At 42.2% G+C, this 23,712-nt stretch overlaps 1 protein-coding gene across 1 annotated transcript in view; it reads right to left on the reverse strand.

The window, feature by feature from the left end:
- Nucleotides 1-23,712, reverse strand: part of brinp1 (BMP/retinoic acid inducible neural specific 1) — a 127,934-nt gene that overhangs the window by 43,903 nt on the left and 60,319 nt on the right. Inside the window, exons 3-5 of the mRNA XM_014128697.3 lie at nucleotides 13,896-14,086; nucleotides 10,832-11,001; nucleotides 1,605-1,710 (exon numbers count right to left, since the gene is read on the reverse strand). Of these exons, the coding sequence (XP_013984172.1) occupies nucleotides 1,605-1,710; nucleotides 10,832-11,001; nucleotides 13,896-14,086 (467 nt within the window). The remainder of the gene's footprint in view (nucleotides 1-1,604; nucleotides 1,711-10,831; nucleotides 11,002-13,895; nucleotides 14,087-23,712) is intronic.

Genomic DNA, 23,712 nt, shown 5'->3' on the forward strand with positions numbered 1-23,712 from the left:
AACGATGTGTGCTGAGAGTCGGGAAGCAAGTTCAGGGAGTGAGTGTTTTAATAAATAAACAAAACATAATACAAAAATAAGAAACACAAACAACGCACAGAACTGACACAGGAACAGAAACAATGACGCCTGGGGAAGGAACCAAAGGGAGTAACATATATAGGGAAGGTAATGAGGGAAGTGATGGAGTCCAGGTGAGTCTGATGACGAGCAGGTGCACGTAACAATGGTGACAGGTGTGCGCCATAACGAGCAGCCTGGTGACCTAGAGTCCGGAGAGGGAGCACATGGGACAGTACCCCCTCTCTGATGCGCAGCTCCAGACGCAGGACACCGACCAAAAAGAAGATTCTGGGGATCAGGAGCGGACCGGTCACCTCTGCTGAGGCGCGGGAAACCTGTCAGTCCGGCTGAGACACGGGAGAATGGCGACCTAGAGCGCCGGAGAGAGCATACGTGACAGTACCCCCTCCCCGGCGCGTTCAGCTCCATCCGCAGGACGCCAACCAAAGGGACGCTCCCGGGGATCAGGGGCGGACCGGTCACCCCTGCTGATGCGCGGGAACCTGTCCCCGGCAGGGGCGTGGGAACCTGACAGACCGGCTGAGGCAGGGGAGCCTGGCGATCCGGCTGAGGCATGAGATCCTGACGAGCCGGTGGAAGCAGGGGAGCCTGGCGATCCGGTGAGGGTATGAAAGCCCGACGAGCCGGCTGTAGCAGGGAAGCCTGGCGATCCAAATGAGGCATGAGAGCCTGTAGCGGCTCCCAGACCCGATGTCATTCCCACCGAGAAAAAAAAAAAAAAAAAAAAAAACACTCCCTGATGCTTCCCTTGGGTGAGGCGTCATTCTGTAACGATGTGCGCTGAGAGTCAGGAAGCAAGTTCAGGGAGTGAGTGTTTTAATAAATAAACACAACATAATACAAAAATAAGAAACACAAACCACGCACAGAACTGATTCAGGAACAATAACGCATTGGGAAGGAACCAAAGGGAGTGACATATATAGGGAAGGTAATCAGGGAAGTGATGGAGTCCAGGTGAGTCTGATGACTCGCAGGTGCGCGTAACGATGGTGACAGGTATGCTCCATAACGAGCAGCCTGGTGACCTAGAGGCCGGAGAGGGAGCACACGTAACAAATGTAAAGGTATTGTTTTGTTATGTCGGCCATAAGCTTTCATTAGGTAAGAAGAAGGCTAATTAGAAGGTTCTTCTTCAAAGCGATTTGAGTCAATGTGCCGCATAGCACTGTGAAAATAATAAGATAGGTCTATTGTTCTTAATTCATGGCATGGTTTCCTTTAAACCAAATGTTGAATAGACATGCAGACAAATGAATTAGTCCAGTGATAGCCTAATAGCCTACTACTTTGGAGTCATAAAAACAATTCAATAAATAGATTTTATTTAGCGGGTCACAGATCGTCTCTCAGAAGAATTCTATGCAGACGGGTCAGGTTGTGGAGGAAAATCTGTCCTGATGTTGGATATCGGATGGGGCTATTAATTGATGTGGCCAGTGGGGGGTGGGTGTGGCAGAAAAAAACTGACCCCTGCAGGACTCTACTCCCATGGTGGAAGTACAGTCGGGGATATTTACCTTGAAGATGGAGCTTGCTCTCTGGGCTCTGCAGGAGGACCGAGCTCACCGAGTCCAGATTATCATAGCTGCTGCATCCAAGTGGGCCAGTACGAGTCTCTGTCACCTGCAAGAGAGTCAGGAATAAGATGAGAGGAACAGTAGGGGACAGAGACACCTTTAGTGTGTGTATATGTGTGTTGGAGTGAGGGAGGATAGGGGGTGATCATAGAGAGAGTTATTTTCATGAGAATTTGACTAGACTCATAAGCTGAAATCCTGAGTTGAGATTTAGGACTCGATTCAATCCATAGCGCTGGAGATCTATGCTGTAGCGCAATTGAAATGTAAAGTTAATTTCCAATTGAGCCGACATGCAGTATTTACAGTGAATGCAGTCTCTGCGAACAGTGTGTTACAATTTATAACACACTTGTTTGCAGGTCTTCAGCACTACAGATTTAACCGAGCCCTTACACATGTCACATACACCACATAGGTGCAGTGAAACGTGTTGTTTTACAGGGTCAGCCATAGTACCATGGTGCAAATTAGGGTTAAGTGCCTTGCTCAAGAGTACATCGACAGAGTTTTCACCTTGTCATCTTTCACCTTCGAACCAGCGACTTTTCAGTTACTGGCCAAACGCTCTAACCGCTAGGCTACCTGTAACTCATCAAGTAATCATTGGTATCATTAGAGGGTTGGATTGAATGTTTTATTCTTGGCCTTGTGTCAGGCATGGTTATATTTCCACGTAAATAAGTGGTGTGCAGCATTTCCTTTACTAATAAGGGGACACTCATCAACTAACAATATCTGTTATACATGGTTAGAAACATAGCACATACTGTATTTCTATTTAATATGGATCCCCATTAGTTTCTGCCAAGGTAGCAGATACTCTTCCTGGGGCCCAGCAAAATGAAGGCAGTGATTAATACTGCTGGCTGTGATTAATTTAGCTATGGATAAGCCATTCATATTTCAAATGGGACTGTGTGAGTAGTTCATAAATATCTGAACTCCATGTGTTTGTCACGCTAGCACATACATGTTCTGCGTTGCTCAGCTAAGTGAACTGTATTTGGGCCAAAGCACAGAAGACAGCGTATGTGGTCTTTCTAAACAGTATGTGACGTGTACCACCACCGGCTCCTAAGACCTATTTTCTTTTAAGGACCTTTAAAGATTTTATTTCCTTTTAAAAGAGGCGAGACGCTAATGGACTTTTTTCTTCAATCGGTGCCTGCGTCCCACTCTCTGCTAGAGAATATCACTTCCCTTATAAAAGTCACAGACGTCGCCTCTCTCCCTGCCCAAGCTTCAATCTATGGGATAATTAGGGTAGTCAAATGTGAGGGTGCTTTTAGGTCTTACTACACATCTAACTTTAGACATATTTAAAGACATTGCTCTTGAAAAGAAGGGTGACTTTCTTCCTTTTTATCCCCTTTTCTTCTCGTAACGAGTTGGCCGGCAGTGCTCAATAGTACTTTCACATGATTCCAAGAAGCCAGATGCGATGCTACTCAGCAATGGAGATTAAGAGAAAAAACTCTTGGCATTAACCTCAATGGAAAATCACTCAGTCTCTGGCTCAGTTAGAAAACTCTTAGCTTGAATGAGGGGGGTTGCGTTGGCAGCTTGCATGAAGTCCAATCTCGTGAATAGAGGTTATCGAAGATGCGGGAAGGGTCCATACTCAAATACTTAATGGTGAACAAACATGATATACAGCTACATTGATACAGAGTGCAGATACAGTGATGGGTAAATCAGATCCTCAATTCACCCAGTAAAATGTGTTTGTGTCCTTAAAGGCCCTATTTCTCCCTTCCTGCTTGGAACATGCTGGTTGAATCAACATTGTTTCCATGTCATTTCAATAAAATTACGTTGAATCAACGTGGAATAGATGTTGAATTGATGTCTGTTCCCAGTGGACATTTTCCTCTCTTTCATTTTGATTCGGGGCCAGATGGCAGGTTGACAAGCAGGAAATTAGACAGATGTATATCTTACCCTTGACGTCACTCTGTTGTGGGGTAAAACTGAGAGTGATAGGCTCCCAATAAGCTTCGCAATAACATTGCTTAACATTAAAGTGTATTTCCCTTCCTGCCAAATGGTAAATATGTTATGTTTTGAGAACAATAGACAACATAATTTGGAACTGTTTATTATTTAAGAGTATCTAAAGTTAGGTATGCTTGCAGCAACCATACCACTGCAACTGTCCACCACTGCAAACTCCAAAATGTCAGAAAGCTACAGTAAAGTTACTGACGGAGAAGCCAAAACAAGAACTTTTCGAATTTCTCTGCAGCCCTGCATAAAGTTTCAAAGTAGATTGATTACTGTGCTTGCCTGGCCTATCAAACCCTGGCATCTTGATGGGTGCTGACAGGGTGCTTTTCTCCCGTTGCTTATCACATAATAAATTACTTCCTATAAAGGTCGTATTGCATGATGCATGGTAACCTAGCAGAATGAATAACTGTTCTTTATATAACCTCTGGGCAACCCCATTGTTGGTAAAACATGCACATGCATGCACGCGCATGCATACACACACTCATTCCCTCAATGTCACACATACTGTACACACGCACACACGACTGTGTGCACTGTGAATGCAGAAAATTCATCAGTCATTTTCCCTCGATCAATGTGTGCTATAGTGCAAGAATCATATTGTGAAAAGGAGGAAAAATATAAGATTACTGTCCTTGGTAAACCACCACTGATTCACTCACTCACTCCATTTATTGGTTTGCCAGATTATAAAAATGGCATACAACGTAATAAAAATACAAGGAGCAATCAAAGAGCTGAAACAGGCCAAGGGGGATTTAGAGGATTTGGATTATTAAGCGGAACACAACTCAGAATCCCAGTGGGGCCATACTGTTTCATAGCCCTATCTTTAAACCATGGCTCTAGAACACGCTCTCTTTGATCTCCAAAATTCAGTATACCTACACCCTTTGAAAAAAAGGTGCTATCTAGAACCTTAAAGGGTTCTTCGGCTTCCCTATAGGAGAACCCTTTGAAGAACCCTTTTTGGTTCTAGGTAGAACCCTTTTGCATTCCATGTAAAAGTAGAACCCTTTCTACAGAGGGTTCTACATGAAACCCAAAAGGGTTCTACTTGGAACCAAAAAGGGTTCTCTTATGTGGACAGCTGAAGAACCCTTTTGGAACACTTTTTTCTAAGAGTGTAGAATCATCAAGCATATTTGGCTTATAATGAGAGGAACAATGTTTTCATCCTGTGTTTGTCAATTTTAGGATTTGTTTGAACTGCATACTCAATCTTTGTCCAGAGCAGGAGAATTGGTTTGTGTTAGAGTGAAAACATACTATAATACATTGCATCCTATCCATCTCTTCTCATTTAGATGGATCCCACTAACGGTTATAGCATATTTCCTGTCAATTATGTGCACAATGGATTGCTAAGAGCATGTCACGCTGGAAGCCTCAGGAGCATTGGCATTTCAATATGTTATGTAACGGGGATGAGTGGCAACGTTATGTCTAATACCCATTTTGTTTAACGATATCACCATGTATTTTTAATTAACACCTATTCAATTATTCACATTATATGCCATTTTCATGGTGTCTGTGATTCATAAGGACTCAAGTGAACTTCATGCACTGTTGCAGTCATTATTCAAAATGTATAATTGTCGATTATTCCCTCCAGCACCGACTGACACAAAAACTATGGCTGCAATAAGACTGGCTTCAGGAGGCGTTGTTGCAAGCTTGCTGAAGTTCCGGAAATTGCTTGCCCACGCAGCTCAGATGAAGCACAATCAACCAATCAATCCTTCTTCGCCCCTCGCTCTTTCTTTCAGAGAAATACGTAATTAACCACTAACTTACATGCATGTATCCCACCAGGTCACAAGTTGCTTGTAAATTCAAGACAAAGTAACTTACCTCATTCACCAACAATGAGCCCACATGGCAGTCATTTTGTGCTGCACATCTACACTTTATTATGGCAGTGTAGAGGTGAGGTGTATTACCACTGACAACATTTGTGGTATAGCTACAGTTAGTGAATCAAGGCACAGTTATTAGCATCACTGCTTATCAAAGGCTTCAAGACATCGCCTAGCCCTGTCCTCTAGCCATTTCAGAAATATTTGCTGTCACACAACTCTGGTGACAGCGGGCAGGATTAAAAATCATGTTAGCCTGAGAGAAGGAGGGAGAGAGGGAACGAAGGAATAGATTGGGACTTGAGGGAGGGATACATCCAGTATGATGGAGTGTCTTCATCAAGGGAATGCTGTCACTGCAGAGCTTTCTTAATGTGCCTATCACCTGCCACTCACCTAATGACTTTCTATTTCTGGAAAGAGGGAAATGAAGGGAGAAGCTCCCCAGTAACTCTTCATGGCTGGACACATCTCAGAGTAAGTTTGCTTTTGGAATGTAATGTGATTCCATGGAATTTAATAATTACACTGTGAATAGAATGTGTCTGACTATATGGTGGAAAGACTACTGTATTTATTTCATTTTTACTTTTGCGTTTGCGTTTTTACTAAGAAAGGCTATGTTTTATTTAAGTAGTATGTGTTCAGCAAGTGGAAATGTCTGATAAGCTATAAGAAGTTTAATGGATATTTATATTTTGTTTTAAGTTATTTCAGTTTTACTTGGTGTTATCACTGTTATAAAAATTGAACATGGCCTACCCGTAAAACTCATGAAATGTCAGTTGGTAAAATTGGTAGTACTAAAACTGAGTACCAACATATAAAATACAAATGCATTCATTAGGCCACAACCCTCCCCAAACAAGTAATCAAAGCTGAGTTAAATTCACACCCCAAAAAATCTGGGTCACCCCAAAAAACATGTTCATTTCAATATTTCAGACACATTTGGCTCCACACTACTCAAGAGGACTGTGGACCACAGAGGTGTCAAGGAGAAACAGGATTCTGGCCTGTCCCATAGATCCGGCATGGACGCCTGAAAAACAACTGCTGCATCATCAGTAAATCTGCATATTGAATTCTAGTGTAAATCAGGCCAGCAGAGTGACTCTTCAGGGAGGTGACCTTGTGGGAACACCGGCCAGCGTCACACAGCAGAAACCATATTCCGACCACCCCTGCATAATCATCCAGGGTCTTTGTCACAGATAAACAGCCTGCTCATAACATTGAATTTTTTCCTCCATCTTTCATTAAAACACCCTACTGGGCATCTTATTTTCCTTCTTAAATGATCCCCCCTCCAGGAGTGACATCTTGCAGCCAGCTATTGGATCCTGCTACACAGAAGCACACGTCTTACTTTTTATTTCTAACGGGAGGGTGATTGTGCCGTGCACAGTTTGACGCATGTTCTTCATTCTGTTGTGATGTTCTTTATTTCGCTTAGTGGGCTACTGTACATGTCTGATTTAGGCTATGCTACAGTTTTAGACAGTATGTTGTGTCCCAATTACTTGTTAGTTTGCCCTGCTGAGGCATGGGTGGATGGAAAGACAAACGAATAGGTAGCCAGACTAGTAAACACAATGAAAGACAGTTGGCTCTGAATGACTGACGGGGTAATGGACGGGTTGTCACATGAGTTGCCGCTGGAGAGACGAAGCAGGTACGGGGAGTAAAACATTTAATAAATAACGGACATGAACTGAGACAGGAACAGCGTCAGCAAACTAATACTAAAGACAAAAACAATACAATGCAGCCGCGGGGGACAGAGCTGGGTAACTGACAAATATAGGGGAGGAAATAAACAGGTGATAAGTGAGTCCAGGTGAGTCCAATAACGATGATGCGCGTAACGAGGGAAGGCAGGTGTGCGTGAAGGATGGCAGGAGTGCGTGATGCAGGGCAACCTGGTGCCCTCAAGTGCCCGGGGGAGGGAAGAGCGGGAGCAGATGTGTCACGGGTTGATCAATAGAAATATGGATGGATGGATATTGCTGTGTATACACTGAGTGTACAAAACATGCTCTTTCCATGACAGACTGACCAGGTGAATCCAGGTAAAAGCTATGACCCATTATTGATGTCACTTGTTACATCCACTTCAATCAGTGTAGATGAAGGGGAGGAGACAGGTTAAAGAGAGACAATTGAGAAAATTGAGACATGGATTGTGCCACTGAACGGAGTATGGTAGTAGATGCCAAGCGCACCGGTTTGTGTCAAGAACTGCAACGCTACTGGGTTTTTCACGCTCAACCATTTTCCCGTGTGTATAAAGAATGGACCACCACCCAAAGGACATCCAGCCAACTTGACACAACTGTGGGAAGCATTGGATTCAACATGGGACAGCATCCCAGTGGAATGCTTTCAACACCTTATATAGTCCATGCTCCGGCAAATTGGGCTGTTCTGAGGGCAAAAGAGGGTGCAACTAAATATTAGGAAGGTATTCCTAATGTTTTGTACACTGAGTGTATATAATTGCAAGAGCAGTAGAAAATAATGTATGCCCTTGGCAACTTTAGTTGTCATCTCTTTAATGTGTAGGAAGTGAAGAACAGTTCTATATTCTAGGAGACAAATTAAGTACTGTGGGAATCCTCCTATATGATCTCTTGGGTTTTGCTAAGGCATTGTGGACGGGGTTGGCGAATGGGCATAATCCCATGACTCTGGATCAGAAGGTTGCGTGTGAGATCCCAGTAGTGGATACTGGTTTTAAATGTTTTGTTTTAACCCTATCCCTAACCTTAACCCTTACCTTAACCATTCAGAATGAGTGCCTAAACTTAACACTTAACTTAAAAATGTCACGTTTGGAGAACGTGGATGAACATCTAATTCTGCAGTGACTCTGTGAGACCTTGTTGGATGTGCAACATTGATGAGCTAGCTCCCTTTTCTCTTCAGAGCCACTGAATAAAGAGAAAGATGTCTCAGCGTATATTGTACACATGCACATTTCAACGCACACACATGGCACTCCAAGACTTCACAGCCCCAACAAACAATCTGCCAGTGACAGAGACACTTTGGCCCAAAAACCTTGTTTGTTTGGAGTTATGCTATTAAGCCACCCATGGGCTGTGAATGTTTTGAAGCCTAAAGGAATGGAGGTGATGGTTGAGGCTTCCAGGCTACAAACATTCATTGGTTTGGGCAGATAAATTCTTGCGTGGGGTCTTAGAAAAATAACAAGTCCCTGGCTTGCCCTGGGTGTCACCGGGGCATTGGGGAGATGTCTTAGTTTTGATTAACGTTTGCAAGTTTCTGGAACCTCTTAAGCAGTGCTAAGGCTTGGGGAGATGGGGGGACGGGCCAGGGATGAGGAGTTGATAAATATAGCCCAGCTTGGCAGATCAGTGGATGCTCTCAGGCCATCCCCACTAATGCACACACACTAATGCCTGTACACTACTGTTCATTTTTCTGCTACAGCCTCAACTATTGAAGTGTCCTCTAGCAAGAGGTATCAGGGGAGAGAGAGTGTACAGACTAAAAAAGATTAGGGCTTACTCTAGACATATGACTAACAGTGTGTATGTCTGATGCATGCATGCGTTCATGTGTGTGCATGTGTGTGTGTGCCTGCATGTGTGTTTGAGAGTGTGATTACATGATAACATGAGGATATGGAAAATTGTGAAAGGGAAATGAAATACCAAAACTAGCAATCTCCAGATCTTAAAACGCACATTTCACTAAGTAAACCCAGTACTTAACTCAAACTCTACACAGTAAATGTGCTTACTCGCCAGACAGGAAACAGTCTTAGTTTTCATCTCTATTGATGTCTTTGTGCCTGTGTTTTCTCCATAGACCGCAGCGTCTCACTGTGAAGTTTGACTCCCAGCCATATTAAATCAATATTGGAAGTGCAGGGCCTTGTTCTGTGTCTATAGATCCAGGCTGTGCGTCAGACTCAGCTTCCTCTCCACGTACAGATCGTTGTCTGTCTGCTACGTGACTGTAGGACCAGCGGCTGACTTTACTTCTACCATCACCTTTTATTTATAGTGGGATATATTTGCCCAGCCACAACAGACTTTGGATGATAGTACTTCTGACAAAGCATAAACCTTTCAATAGTATGTGTATCAGCTTTCATTTGAGTGGGCAGTGGCCTCAAATAATATTATTTTTGCTTTCAATATTTCCCTCTTTTCCAGTCAAAACAGAAAAAAAACTATCCTATTTCCTATTGAGAATCAATGGAAATTGATTTTTTGTTATACTGTTTTCCTCCTCCTAAATTCTGTCTAATTTTGTCTTTCTTGTTATATGGTATTTTGTTCCCTTCAAGTGTCTTTGTTTTGCTTATTTGAAATATATATGGAGTGTCTCTTCATTATCTAACGCCTGAAGGATCAATTGTTCATTCCACAAAAATTTAAGATAGGATCAACATATTTTATTGGATGTAATGAAGGTATGAAATACATTTTATTGGATGAAATTAATGTTATATAAGTGTTTGTTGATTTGATAACCCTTCTGCCTCACTAAATAAACTCTTTGTCCTCAGTTGAGACATATGATGAGATATTGTTTAAGATTAATGTAATTGTTGTGTAAGACAGATTGAATTATTAGTCATGTACTCAGTGTAAAACAATTCTTGACATTGAGTAGGCACATTCTTTGATGTCGCATGATTGAGGATAAATGCACGCACGCACGCACGCACACACACACACACTTCATAATACTCAGAGATCTCCCACATACACAGTCCAACTATTCAACACCGGTATGACTCAGAGATAGTGCAGGTTTGTCAGTCAAGAAGATAGTCAGAACAGGTCTTCTCTGGCTCCACACAGTTTGGCTGGTTACAGTGGCTATACTGTTGAGAATGCGCTGTGTGTGCTTCTTCCCTCCTCGACTCTTCGCCCAGCCCTGACTCAGCAGCCATTGTCAATTCTGTTTAATTGTGTCATACTTGACTTCCTGCTACCCAGCACCCCTTCTGCCAGAACCTCTTCATCCACCTGTCACTTAGGACTTCAAAAAGATGGCAAGACACTCTCCAGGGTGGCTAGGAAGGGGCTGGAGGTGTGTGTGATAGGCATGTGTTTGTGTACCAGAACAACATCATGTTTGTCGAAATGCGGTTTATATCACAAAAGCTTAGTTAAAGATCACTTGTGGGATCACCAAACAGTGCTCAGACATTACCCTACTTCTCAAACTCATTCCTTTGATGTCCAACTACTGTGACATATTTGAACATATTTATATACTGTATTTTTTGTGTGTAAAGATACATACCTTGATGGCATTGGTAGAGATCTGGATCTCATGGAGTTTCCTCATGGTGCCATCTCGGTCAATGAAGTAGGAGGAGGCCAGCTGGTGCAGGGCCTCCACATTCTGAGTGGCGTTGACCAACTTTCTGTCCAGCTTGTTCTTGGCCATGTACATGGTCAATGCCTCCTCACCTACAGGGAAGACAGGAAGTGGAACTTGTTTTATGATACAGTACAATAAAATACCATTGCTTACTTACTATTTTGCCTGGTAGCAGTATTCATTCATGTATAGTATGCACACTTTGTTGTCCATCAGTGGCTAGTAGCCATGGGGCTTCTGAACAGGGGGACAAAGGACAGATGCAGGCCCAATACACATCGGACAGTAGGCCGCAGAGACTTTGAATAAGTGAACATGTAAACTTTTCAGTTTCCCGTACTGCATGTGCTATATCGTGTTGTGTTTGTGTATTTGTATGCTGAAGTCACAGAATGATTTTCCATGTAAATGGACAATAAAGTATATCATATCGTTAGGCAACAAATATTACTGAAGTTTCCAAGCCATCTCTATAATGTCACTGTAATCATGTCTGGAGTGACTGCAACTGCCATTTATACATCAAAATGTCACCCAAAACTGTTTATTATCCCCCTAATAACTCCATATTATGTGTTTATAAAGGTTGAATATGTTAAGGGCGTAAGTGAGTGGATTGCTTTCACACCGAAGGAATGACCTTTAGAAGTAAACATCCTGATACCGCAGGGGAAGAAGCGAACACTCCAGCAGAAAGCCCTGAACCTTTACACAGCAACAAACAATGACTCTGTGATCTACTGTAAGTGTACGCATGCCAACGCCTGTTTGTTGACACTTCGTAAAGGTTGAACAGCTCATTTTCCCTCCGCCGCCCTCTCCTTGCCATTCAAAGAGCATACAAGCCAAGTTGTCTGGAACTCATTCAAGAACATGTCACATATGTTCACGACCCCCCGCATCGTGATTGGTTATTTGGCCCTTGGCGATGCATTGGGATTGGTCACTTAGCTTGTGGTGGCTGTGACCGGGGGGGGGGGGCGACAGTCAGTCCCAATGTCTCATGTCTGGTTGAAACAGCAGTACCGTTGCATGGAAGGAGGATGGCCCCACTCTCTCCCTACTCTCCCTGCTCTTCCCCGGGGGAAGGAAGGTTACGCACACACCCTTGACCTACTGCACAAGGATAATGATACAACATTAACCCTCTATCGCTATAACTTTGCCCCTCTCTGGCTTATGTGGAAGTAGGTCTACTGTACATAAATATGTGACTTTACTGCTTTTGCCCCAGTAAAGTCAGGCCCAGCCGGCTTAGCTATATTTTATCTTTGTGGGTGATCTTTTCATAAAAATACATTGTCTTACATTTTACTGGGGCAGCTCTTTGGCGCTGTGCCTCGATAATGACTAAATTGATTCATACCTATAGCTGAGCCTTCAGCGTTCTAAAGCTCTGTCTCAGTCTATGGTCAATGATGTCATTTTCATTTTTATGGATATACATTATTGCCATACAGGGCCCCGATTTTATTGGCTACTGTAATGAAATAATACAAGATGATGGATATATAAAAGCAATATATGAGGGGAAGGTATTGATTTGCCTGTATATCATTAACACCGTCTGCTGTCTGGTGCTAGGAGTGCCTACTGGTGCTTAAAAGCAATGGAATTGTTAGACATAGGTACTCTATTGTGGAGTTAATGGTACCTGTGTGGGTTACAGGATATATTACATTATACTATTATACTGCACAATGGCAACATGTGCAGTGTTCAAAAGTGTCTGCAGACCTGCAAACACACATGCACATACACATACATGCATGCACTGACACACACCAACACACATTCTCAATGGGGCCGGCCATCAGACAGACCTATTTTTCCAATTAAACAGAGACTCCTTTTAGCTCATAAAGTGAGTCTGACGAAGAGAACATCGTCTTTTCTGTACTCCTTTATCACCTTAGATGTAATAGCTGTGGGCCTGCAGGCCAGCTATCAGTACACTCCTGGTTTCTGGGTTTATCGGCTCACATAATGGTGTTTCTTTAATGTGCAACCCAGAGATTAAGATGAGTGACTTCTAGGCCATAACTCTCTGAAATGCCTTCAAGGTTAAACATGATATGGTGAAACTTAGTTAGTTGGGAGAGAGAGGGGGAAGAAAGATTGAGAATTGAAGAAAGAGACACAAACAAGAAAGAGGAAGAGAGAGAGAGAGAAGAAAGAGGAAGAGAGAGAAAGAAAACAGAGAGAAGAGAAATAAAGATATCCTGCAACATTGCAATCAGTTCTTTGTGTCAAGATTCCTTATATCATTACCTTTAATAACGTCTGCATTTGTGGTAGTAGTGAATCATCCTCCTTGGAGATGGTTTTATTTTGAACGTATTTATATTTTACCTAAGCATCATATTTCACCACAATATTACATTTCTGAATTCCATAATGAGTGTGTTAGGGGAAATCACCTTGCAGGCTTGTGTATATGATATTGCAACTCAAAATTTCTACCTATGAAATCCCCCACTTTCACTTTAACTGAATTATTGAAGCTGACTGTTTGACATTCAAGTGAAATCCTAGATTTAAACAGAAAATATATGTTTTTAAAGCAGGCCCTTGCCTGTAAAATGCATGAGCTCCAAAATCGTCAGCGACCGGTTGAGATAAAATGTTGAATCAGATGAAACCACCTCAAATGCTATCTTAACAGGACAGAACCATGAGAAGAACCCGTGCATGTTTTAGAGGGGTTACCATTCTATTATTACCAGCCATACATAAGCTCATTTGACTGTCAAAACTACCAATTTACCAATTGATATCCCATCTATTTCCCATTATTTTCCCATCAAGAAGGTGGCATGAACAATGGACATTACGTTGTACGTATATAACAGCACTTCGCCCAAATAAGGTAATGGGGGGGGAAAATTGTCGAACCAACCACAATAAGGAGTAGCCCGGGAGCCATTTTTGTGGCCCACCACCGTTGTCTTAGTAAAGTAGAAGTAGATATATGCTTTCTCACCTCCCAAGGTGGCGGATATCAGGATGTGGGTTCCATACTTCTTGATGATGGTGTCGATGAACTGTTGAGTGGAGGGTCGTCGCCCTAGCAACCGGACACTGCGCTGGAAGTCTGGCATGAGCGGCACAGGGTTCCGGATCAGGTCCCTCCTCTCAATGGCTGTGTTCCTCACCTTCCAACGCGCAAACTCCCTACAAGAAAAACAGCATAGGTAAATGCTTATGTCTTAATATATTCATTGATGGCATTATGACAACCATTTATGTAACAGCAACATCAAAATGTAAGGTCATTTTACAATTGGCACCTGCTATAGCAAGCATCTTCGCAGTTGACGTGATGTCACAAATGCCATACTCGTCTAACGTCCAAAACGGCATTGGATTATTTAGTTAATGTTCACAATAGTTAGTGGCAATGTTATCACAAGAGCATAAGTAAATTGTGATCACATCCTTATTGAAAGGAAACTGCTGTATTGCCATCACTAAGTAAGAGAAAAAACCTAGAAGCACTTGGTACTCGGTAATGACATTGAATTAGCTGATTTAGCTCTGCCTCAAGCAGAAAACTGCCAGTGAACATGATCTCCTGCCATCGAGACACCATGTTATCTAATCAAGGCAAATGCCAAGCATGGCTGTGGGCTATCGCTGATTCTCTGTAGGTCCTGATTGTGTTTGCTAAGTAATAAATGATCATCATCAAACCCAACCCAGATCTGGGTCCTGCATTCAGGCAAAAAGCCTGGATCTGTAATCGAATCCCAAATCATAGACCTAGATTCTCATAGACATATGAATTGCACTCAAATGTCTATTATAGATATCCCACACAAAACAAATCAAGGACCTCAGCCACCCAAGCCACGACCTGTTCACCCCGCTACCATCTGTGGAGACAGTACAGGTGCAGCAAAGCTGGGACCGAGAGACTGATAAACAGCTTCTATCTCCAGGCCATCAGATTGTTAAACAGTCCCCACTAGCCGGCCTCCACCCAGTACCCTGCCCAGAACCTTAGTCACTGTTACTAGCCGGCTACCACCCTTTACTCTACCCTGTGCCTTAGAGACTGCTGCCTTATATACATAGAGTCATGGAACACTGTTCACTTTAATAATGTTTACATACTCTTTGACCCACTGCATATGTGGTTGGCACCCCCCTCGGGTTTGTGCCGTGGGGGAGATCTTTGTGGGCTATACTCGGCCTTGTCTCAGGGTAATAGGTTGGTGGTTGAAGATATCCCTCTAGTGGTGTGGGGACTGTGCTTTGGCAAAGTGGGTGGGGTTATATCCTGCCTGGTTGGCCCTGTCCGGGGGTATAGTCGAACAGGGCCACAGTGTCTCCCGACCCCTCCTGTCTCAGGTTCCAGTAATTATGCTGCAATAGTTTGTGTCAGGGGGCTAGGGTCAGTCTGTTATATCTGGAGTATTTCTCCTGTCTTAATTTAAGTATATTCTCTCTCTCTCTCGCTCTCTCTAGTCCACCTGGTCATGCTGCAGCTCCAGTTTCAACTGTTCTGCCTGTGGCTATGGAACCCTGACCTGTTCACCAGACGTGCTACCTTGTCCCAGACCTTCTGTTTTCGACTCTCTCTCTCTCTACCGCACCTGCTGTCTCTAACTCTGAATGATTGGCTATGAACAGGTGCTGACCTGTTGCACCCTCTACAACCACTGTGATTATTATTACTTGACCCTGCTGGTCATCTATGAACATTTGAACATCTTGGCCATGTACTGTTAAAATCTCCACCCGGCACAGCCAGAAGAGGACTGGTCACCCCTCAGAGCCTGGTTCCTCTCTAGGTTTCTTCCTAGGTTCCTGCCTTTCTAGGGAGTTTTTCCTAGCCACCGTGCTTCTACACCTGCATTACTTGCTGTTTGGGTTTTAGGCTGGGTTTCTGTACAGCACTTTGAGATATCAGCTGATGTAAGAAGGGCTTTATAAATAATTTTCTTCTATTATACTGTCCATACTGTATTTACACACCATTAAACATTCTGATGTTTCTTCATTTCTTTAGTAAAATCTGTTGGGGATTACGTGTGTATTGCTTTTTATTGCTATGTATTACTGCACTGTTGGAGCTAGGAACACAAGCATTTCGCTCCACCTGCGATTACATTTGCAAATCTGTGTATGATCTTGATTTGATTTGGAATCAATTCTGACCTATTGTGTAAATGGTATGGTCTAGTATCTGTAATAGCACTGCTGATATACTAATATTATTACCCTGGGTTATGGCTAGGGCAACTACTAAAGAGTTTACTATGTGATCCAACAAATAAGAAAAGGCTTGTACATCTATTACATTGCACAGTAGTCCAGGCGTTACTCAGTATTATCTCCCTGCTATTCATTTTAACAATGGCGTAGCTATTACATAATCAGCCTTTTCCATGTGTGTTTGACGCAGTATGATGTGCCGTGACTGGCCCTGCCTAGGTCAGGGGCGTCTGATATATAAATATCCCCCCAGCTATAAATCTTTGATTTTTTATTCTTTGTCTGAAATAATCCCGCTGGTGGAGCGGTTGTCCTTTTAATTTCCCCTGAGACAGCTTACACTTTGCATGTTTAGCAACACAGGCCCGCAAAACAATTGTTACACGTTGAATGGGGGGAGGGTGACGGTGCTGTAATAAAAATGTCACTTGGCAGCTGGAAGCGGTAGGCTAGGTATCCATGTACAATTAAGTCTACCTGCATGAGGCTGGCTCACATACTGCGTGCTGGGTACCAGAACAATTTGGATTCTGACACCTTGGTAGTCAGACAGATTTGTAAATCTCATTCAACAGGGTCCTCCTGCAACGTAAGAGGATTTTATGAGAGACCACATTTGTTTGGGAGAGACACCACTGGCCGTTAATTCAATTTTGAAGCAGGTTTTTCCCCCCCATCTACCCCATCATACTCATGCACACCCACACACACCTGCACGAAAGCACCCACACCTGCACGATAGCACACACACACACACACACTCACAGCCCTTGATGGAGGTGTTGTGGCTCCATGACAGGTGAATCTCGCTCTCTCAGCCTTTTGAAAAGCATCTAAGCGCTTTCTAATTACCGCTCTTCAAGGGGATGGGAACACATGTATACAAATTGCATTGTGTCTGGTTTTGCATCAACAAATCTGAAGGTAAAGTAGGGCAGATAATGAGGCATATTAAGTCTCCACATGAAATCACTCATGAGATAGGTAGCGTACTTGCATGGTTGTGTGTCTGTGTGTGTGTCCATTATGTGCGTGGGTGTGTAATTGTATACTGTGTGTGTATATGCGAGCTTCTGTATATGAAAGTGTGTGTGTGTGCGTCTTTGTGTGTATGTGTGTGTGTGTGTGTGTGTGTGTGTGTGTGTGTGGTGTGTGTGTGTGTGTGTGTGTGTGTGTGTGTGTGTGTGTGTGTGTGTGTGTGTGTGTGTGTGTGTGTGTGTGTGTGTGCGCGTCTGTGTGTGCGTGTCTGTCAATGGGCAATTGTCTAAGCACGAGTGAGGGAGAGATGGAGATAAAGAGAGAGAGAGAGAAAGACAAATAGGAAGGGCAAAATGAAGAAAGCTACATTCTGGTCCAATTTGTGCTTATCTCTCCACTGTGTTTGGCTCACGATCCAGCAGCAGCCCTACTCAGTTTTCTCATTTGCTGCAACCCCGTCCTTTGGATCAATGTCAATGAGGAAGTCAAAGTGTTGAAACGACCCCAGTGAAACGGCCCCGTGGTTTAGCGTTGGACTTTATCCTCTATTGTCTCTCGACACTGGGGTAGAAATATAACAGATGAAGGCTAAATGCAGGTTAACACAGGGCCCAGGGAAAATAGCACTACACATTAGTAAAACAAATCAAGTCTGACTCAATTACCTAGTCTATCATTCATTAACTGATTTTCTGAAATAGTTGGCACGTGTACAAAGAAACCTACAGTATAAGTATGTGCTGTAAATATAAAGCAGGATATGAAACGACACATTCTCTTATCCAGACAATAGTTGTGTTTACACAGGCAGCTCAATTGTTGTATTTTTCCCAATTAGTCAAAAGAAAAACATTTGTGGCAAAAGATCAGAATTGGGCCGCTTGTGTAAACGCAGGAATATTGTTCTAGGCATTATGTGTCAATACCATGTCGTCAACAGACAATTCAAATTCCATTGTACATGCTGATTGCATATATGCAACCAGTAATTCTGCTGTCCTATAACGACCTCTAAAGCATGCTTTACACCACCAAGACGTATTTTCCTCTCCTAGACTCCCCTACCCTCATCATGATTGAGCTATGAATATGTCCTTGGGCCCAAATTGAAGGAAGGAAGGAAAGCGCTGCTAGGGAACACAATAGTAGGTCTTTGTAGATAGAAGGTGCTCTTTGGTAAAAGGGCTAAATTGGTCATCAAAAAGAAAGGAGCACTCTTCATCAAGAGCTCCTTGGTCCTCCTTTCTTTTGATGACCTATTACTTACTTCCAATTCTCAGAGAGTCGATCAGCTGGGTTCAATCTCCCTGTGCATAGCTCGGGGTAACACCTTTCATTGGCCGTGTTCAGCATGCTATTACCATCAGACTTTTTTTCTTTCTCTGCACTTCAGTATTTGGATTGTGTCCAAAGTCACATGCATGCATTGTACATTTGCCTACTTTTACAGGCGATTGAGAGATTGGTTAGCAGTCATGATAGTGTGATGATTTGACCTGTTGATGTGCACTTGAGCAAGGCACTTCACCCTAATTGTGCCTGTAAGTTGCTCTCGGTAAGAGCATCTGCTAATTGACTATAATGTAATGTAACAAAGGGGACATGTAAATGAGTGTTCTCTGTCAACGTTTCTGGTAAGATAACAGGTAATAAAAGGTCTTAAAGGGTTTTAATAAAATGGTATTCATATGCAGATGAAAACAGCAGGTGGTGTGAGTACACAGGCTATGAAGAATAGTGTTTTTCTTATCGTGACTCTAAACAGACTCTCAAAATAACAGATTTGGAATGCATCTGTTACTAAAAGTAGATTTGCCTCTGATTAGTTGGTTACGTTATTACATCAGTTATAGATTATAGAGGAATGGTAGACTGCTATTTATCAGTAACAGGTCCTGCATCCACCAATTTATACCCAACATGAGTATAAAATAATATGCCAGTATCATATTTTTCTTCTTTGTATTCCCATAATTCATCCGCCATTTTGTTCATATCAGATATCCAATAGATGATATGTGACTGCCTTCCACTGGCTTTTCTTCAGAAGAAAACAAAAATATCACAATTCTTCAATGTCAAAAAGATAAGCAATTTTCTAGAGCACAATGCTCGGTGGTGTGTGCCGGTGCATGCTGATTCAGTCGGGCTCCTCTTCAGAGAGCGAGCACTTACTGTGTGTGTGTGTTTGTTTTGGACACACACGCATCCAAATGGAATGATAAATCAGACCTGCACCAAATGTGATAATAACCATGCCAAGAGAACTGAGAGAGATGATCAGATTTACCAAAATCTCATCTCTCTCTCTCCATCTCTCTCTCTCCCTCTCTGCTATGTATCAATTTGTTTTAAGTACATCCCTCTCTTCGTGGCTCGGGACGATTAGCAAAGAAAAATATGTGTTGGCCATATGTATTTGGGTCCATATGCCCAGATTAAGCAGGCCAACAGATGGAACTGGCTACATGATTCACTGCTTAATCCCTCAACTCAAAGCCCAGTTTAATGATCCCTCAAAGAAACTTATGACGAGATAAATAGCAGTGCCACAGCAATCTGAGGCATGGGGGAGACGGTGTGATTATCATTTCCATCAGGCATTAGTGTGTGTGTGTGTTTGTGTGTGAAGATGATGTCCTCGTAATAGTCTAAATCAATTCAGATAACACTTTAATGGCTTACTAATGCATCATGGCACAAGTTGCAGATATATTGATGCACCTCCGTAAATGCCTCATCTAATCTTAATATCTTGTTGTTGTTTTTATGCTTCAACTAAAATGTTTTATGGCTAGCAGGGAGAAAAATTCCAACCTTCCAAACATTATTTTTTCCTGCTGCCAACTGATCTTTTCAAGCATTTACCCATTTCACATCCCCCTGGCCTGTGCTCATGAGAAATGACACTACATTTTTAAAAAAACATTACAGAATGCTGCTTTCTGTTATCAAATATGAAACCACAACAAAAATAAAATGCCAGTATTTTATTTTCCTTTCTCCACAATGCAAATGAAAGATTATTCATATGTTTTCCACCAGGAAAACTTTCGAAAGGCATTTCAACTTAGTGTTTGATGCCAGGAAGAACATTGAGGAAGAGCTATCCATCTTCCACTAATTCCCCTGCAACCTCGTTTGGAGGGAACATTTCATTTCATTCCCGCCCAATTATTTATTGAGTCCTCTCTCTGCATTTTTGTTCTGTTTACTCGTCTTCCCAGAGCTGAGACAACACATTAGAGCAATAAAAAGTGTCTGGCTCCCCCTGATTTCTATGAGTGGTGAATGGGGACATATCTCACCAGGGAATGCAACAACTAATGACTGTACTGGTGGCTTTGGTCATGTCTGCTTCTATTTCAGATGTGAACATCTTGCAGGCCTGAAGAAAAAGAACATCCACAGTGCACGGTCCATAATTAAGCATAATCTGTCTCACATTGAGCTACCACTCTCAATCTGCCTCTTATTATGCAGCGAGCAGGAGATGAATATGAAAATTTGTAATTGGGAGGGAGGGAGAAGAATGCTCAGAGACAAATGTGGCCAATCAAGGCACTATCTTCTCTGTCAAAGTCGACGCCCCGAGGATTGAGAGACAATCAGGCTTTGAAAAGCTAGACTTAGCTGCCGTCTAACACTAATTTCAAAGAGAACATTACATCCTACACTAACCCACATAACGCTCAATGAAATATATTAATATTATATATTTTCTAATAAAGTAAGCATATATAGCTCTTGATGACATGGAAGACATTACTTTTACTATGATATACACCAGTCTTAAAAGCTACCACAGATTTGACAGACAGCTTTAACCTTTTTCCATGGGATCAGGAGAAACTCACCATCTAAGGAACCTTTAGTCGCTGTCCTAGATGCATCTAATCGCTTTCTATAGAGCGATAAAGTGCACACTCCACCAGGCAGTGGCTCTGAAAGCAATCCCACACCCAGATTCAATTCCCCATTAGAAATGGGTGACATGAAAAGAGGGTGTTCAGATAATCCATTGTGGCTGAATGGGCTCTGAACCACACTGTTCTCTGACAGCTCTATGTGTCCGAGAAAGACAGCGACAAATACTATTTTCATAATGCTGTGAAAACCAATATGTGTCCTTGTTCAGCTTTCCAGTAGAGATACCGGATCCTACACTACTGTAGGCCTATCTTTTTGGCTCTGGTGGTGTTACAGAAGCCTTCATGTTCCGATGAGGATTGCTTACACGGATGTCTCTGTAGGCAAAGCTGGCATGCTGCTTGGGATAGATTGTGATCCAGTCATTTTAATTCCCAGAAGAATGATGTGGTAAAATGCATTTCCACACTGTATTGACATATTCCTTCCATTCCTCACAAGCTGGGCTCTCTCTTAGATCAAACATCTCTCTTAGATCAAACAGACAATGCTAAGTGACTTGAACATTTACCATATCTTATTTTTCTTTAGTGTACATGGCAGCCTTTTCCACAAGTGTCCATTCCATATATCACTTCCCCCTCCAAGGGATAGGGTGGTTCATATTAGAACACTCTCATTATTCTATGTCTGTACAACCAACCCACATCTGTTGAAGGAAATTCTATTTAAATTAGATAAATATTCATACAAAATCCTATTCCTACCATAGTGGACCAATCATGACTCAGGTATTATCAGGCCTATATGACACAGCAGATAGCAGCCTTCTGCGAGCCATACATACTAACACAAGATAAATAATACCTAACTGAAACCAATTATCCCCACGTTGAGATCTAGGTTGTTAGGCATTACCCAAGTGTTGAAGTCCCTTGGTAGGTAGTTCATCTCTGAGCTATTATCCCAGTGTTCCATAGTGGGGACCCAAGTGTCTTTTATTTTTATATCTCAAACCTTAAAGGTTCTCCTGTGCGGCGGTGGTGTGCATTATACCGATGGCCAGAGGGGGAAAAAGCACTACAATCAGGGTTTTCATTGTCATCAGACAACTAAAGCAGTAGCCATAAATCAAACAGCCACAGATATACAATTGAATTCCTGGATAATGTTGAACCGCCGAGGCCTTTAAACATATTATGGAATAAATCTTAATCCAATTGCCTTTTTTACTACAGAGGGCCATGTGGAAATCGATGAGGTTTTTATTTTGGTTTTCAACAGTGCTGCTTTGCTGCTTTCTATTCAGTACCGGTGTGGTCTAGATCTGTAAACACAGCAGGTGACATCAAGGCCAGAAATGATAAAGTGAAATCCGTGCCTATTTTAATGTACTGTGTGAATCAGCCCTGCAACAGGCAATAATGGAGTTTAGACAGCACAGAGGGGCATTTATAAACATCGGTGGGATTGTTCCGAGCCACAGTTCATAAAAATAGATGTGCGTGGTGGTGATGAATCTGATTCCCTGTTGATGTTCCCATACGTCCTTCACAGGGAATGATGAGGCTGTGCTGGAGAGATATATTCTATATATACTCATTTTGTTGTTATGACAAATAGACAAGCGCTGACTAATCAGACTGACTCAGTGCTAATGTTCCCAGGTGTCTGTAAGACATATCTTGACATGAACTAGAGAGGATTGACAGTTGTGAATATTTACCTCCAAGTAATGGTGTGCTGTTCTTTTATACCTGTGCAAAGTGAAAAGTCTCACCAATCAACAATACCTTGCACAAATCGTGGACAATCTCTACAGAAAAGCAACTTCAAACCCTGACGTACTGTATTAACTGAAAACATAAAATGCAGGGTTTTCATAAAATAATGTCCCAACAACTTTGGAGAGTAATGCTGCACGGTGAAATTGATCAAATGTGTTTCATTTACATACACAAGGACACTTTTAAATGTCATTTCTGTATTTTAGACCTGAGAGGACATCACATGTTGGTTGCTATGGAGACCACCAGGCCTTTCTTAGCCTGGGACACCAAGAGCTCTCTTTGCTTTTTACCTCTATCCAGCTGAGTGGATCTCTGTGCTCAGATACTGTACGTAAATAAAGATGTAACATTAATATGCATCAAACATACTGTACATATCTGACCTTTCTATCCCTATGCCCATTATATTACTTTGTCCATTTAATATACAGGTAACTGCCAAAATAATGAGAGAGAGAGAGAGGGAGGTGTAGTTCCTTTCATCTGAAAATATGGGGGTTTTAGTTTTGGGGAATGTTGACTTTCTTCTTCCAGCGCAGTATGAGCTCTCTGGCACTGCTTAATTTCACTTAAAAGCTATGATCCAAAAAAAAAATTATTTCTCCTTTAACCTGTAGTACTACCGGTGAAAATATCACGATGACGAGAGAGGGAGAATTAGAGATGGGGCTAAGCATGGGCCGAACCCAGAAAGCCTCAACCATCCTCATTGTAATTCAGAACGCAAAAATTGCCAAATTAATTTGAAGCTTCCCATTAAAGTATTTTTAGATGGTAAAGCACTGATATTCACACTATACATTCACATTAAGTATAGTTGCAGTGTGTTTTTGAGCCGTATCTACTGTGTAATTGCTATGATCTTACAACTATTAAAAGTGTTGACTCGGAAATGATCAGAGGATGAAAAGCCTTTTGGTGAGTATGATTTTATTTTAAAAA

This window comes from Salmo salar, chromosome 11 (genome assembly GCF_965601325.2).
Source record: "Salmo salar chromosome 11, fSalSal1, whole genome shotgun sequence".
In the NCBI taxonomy this organism is placed as follows: domain Eukaryota; kingdom Metazoa; phylum Chordata; class Actinopteri; order Salmoniformes; family Salmonidae; genus Salmo; species Salmo salar.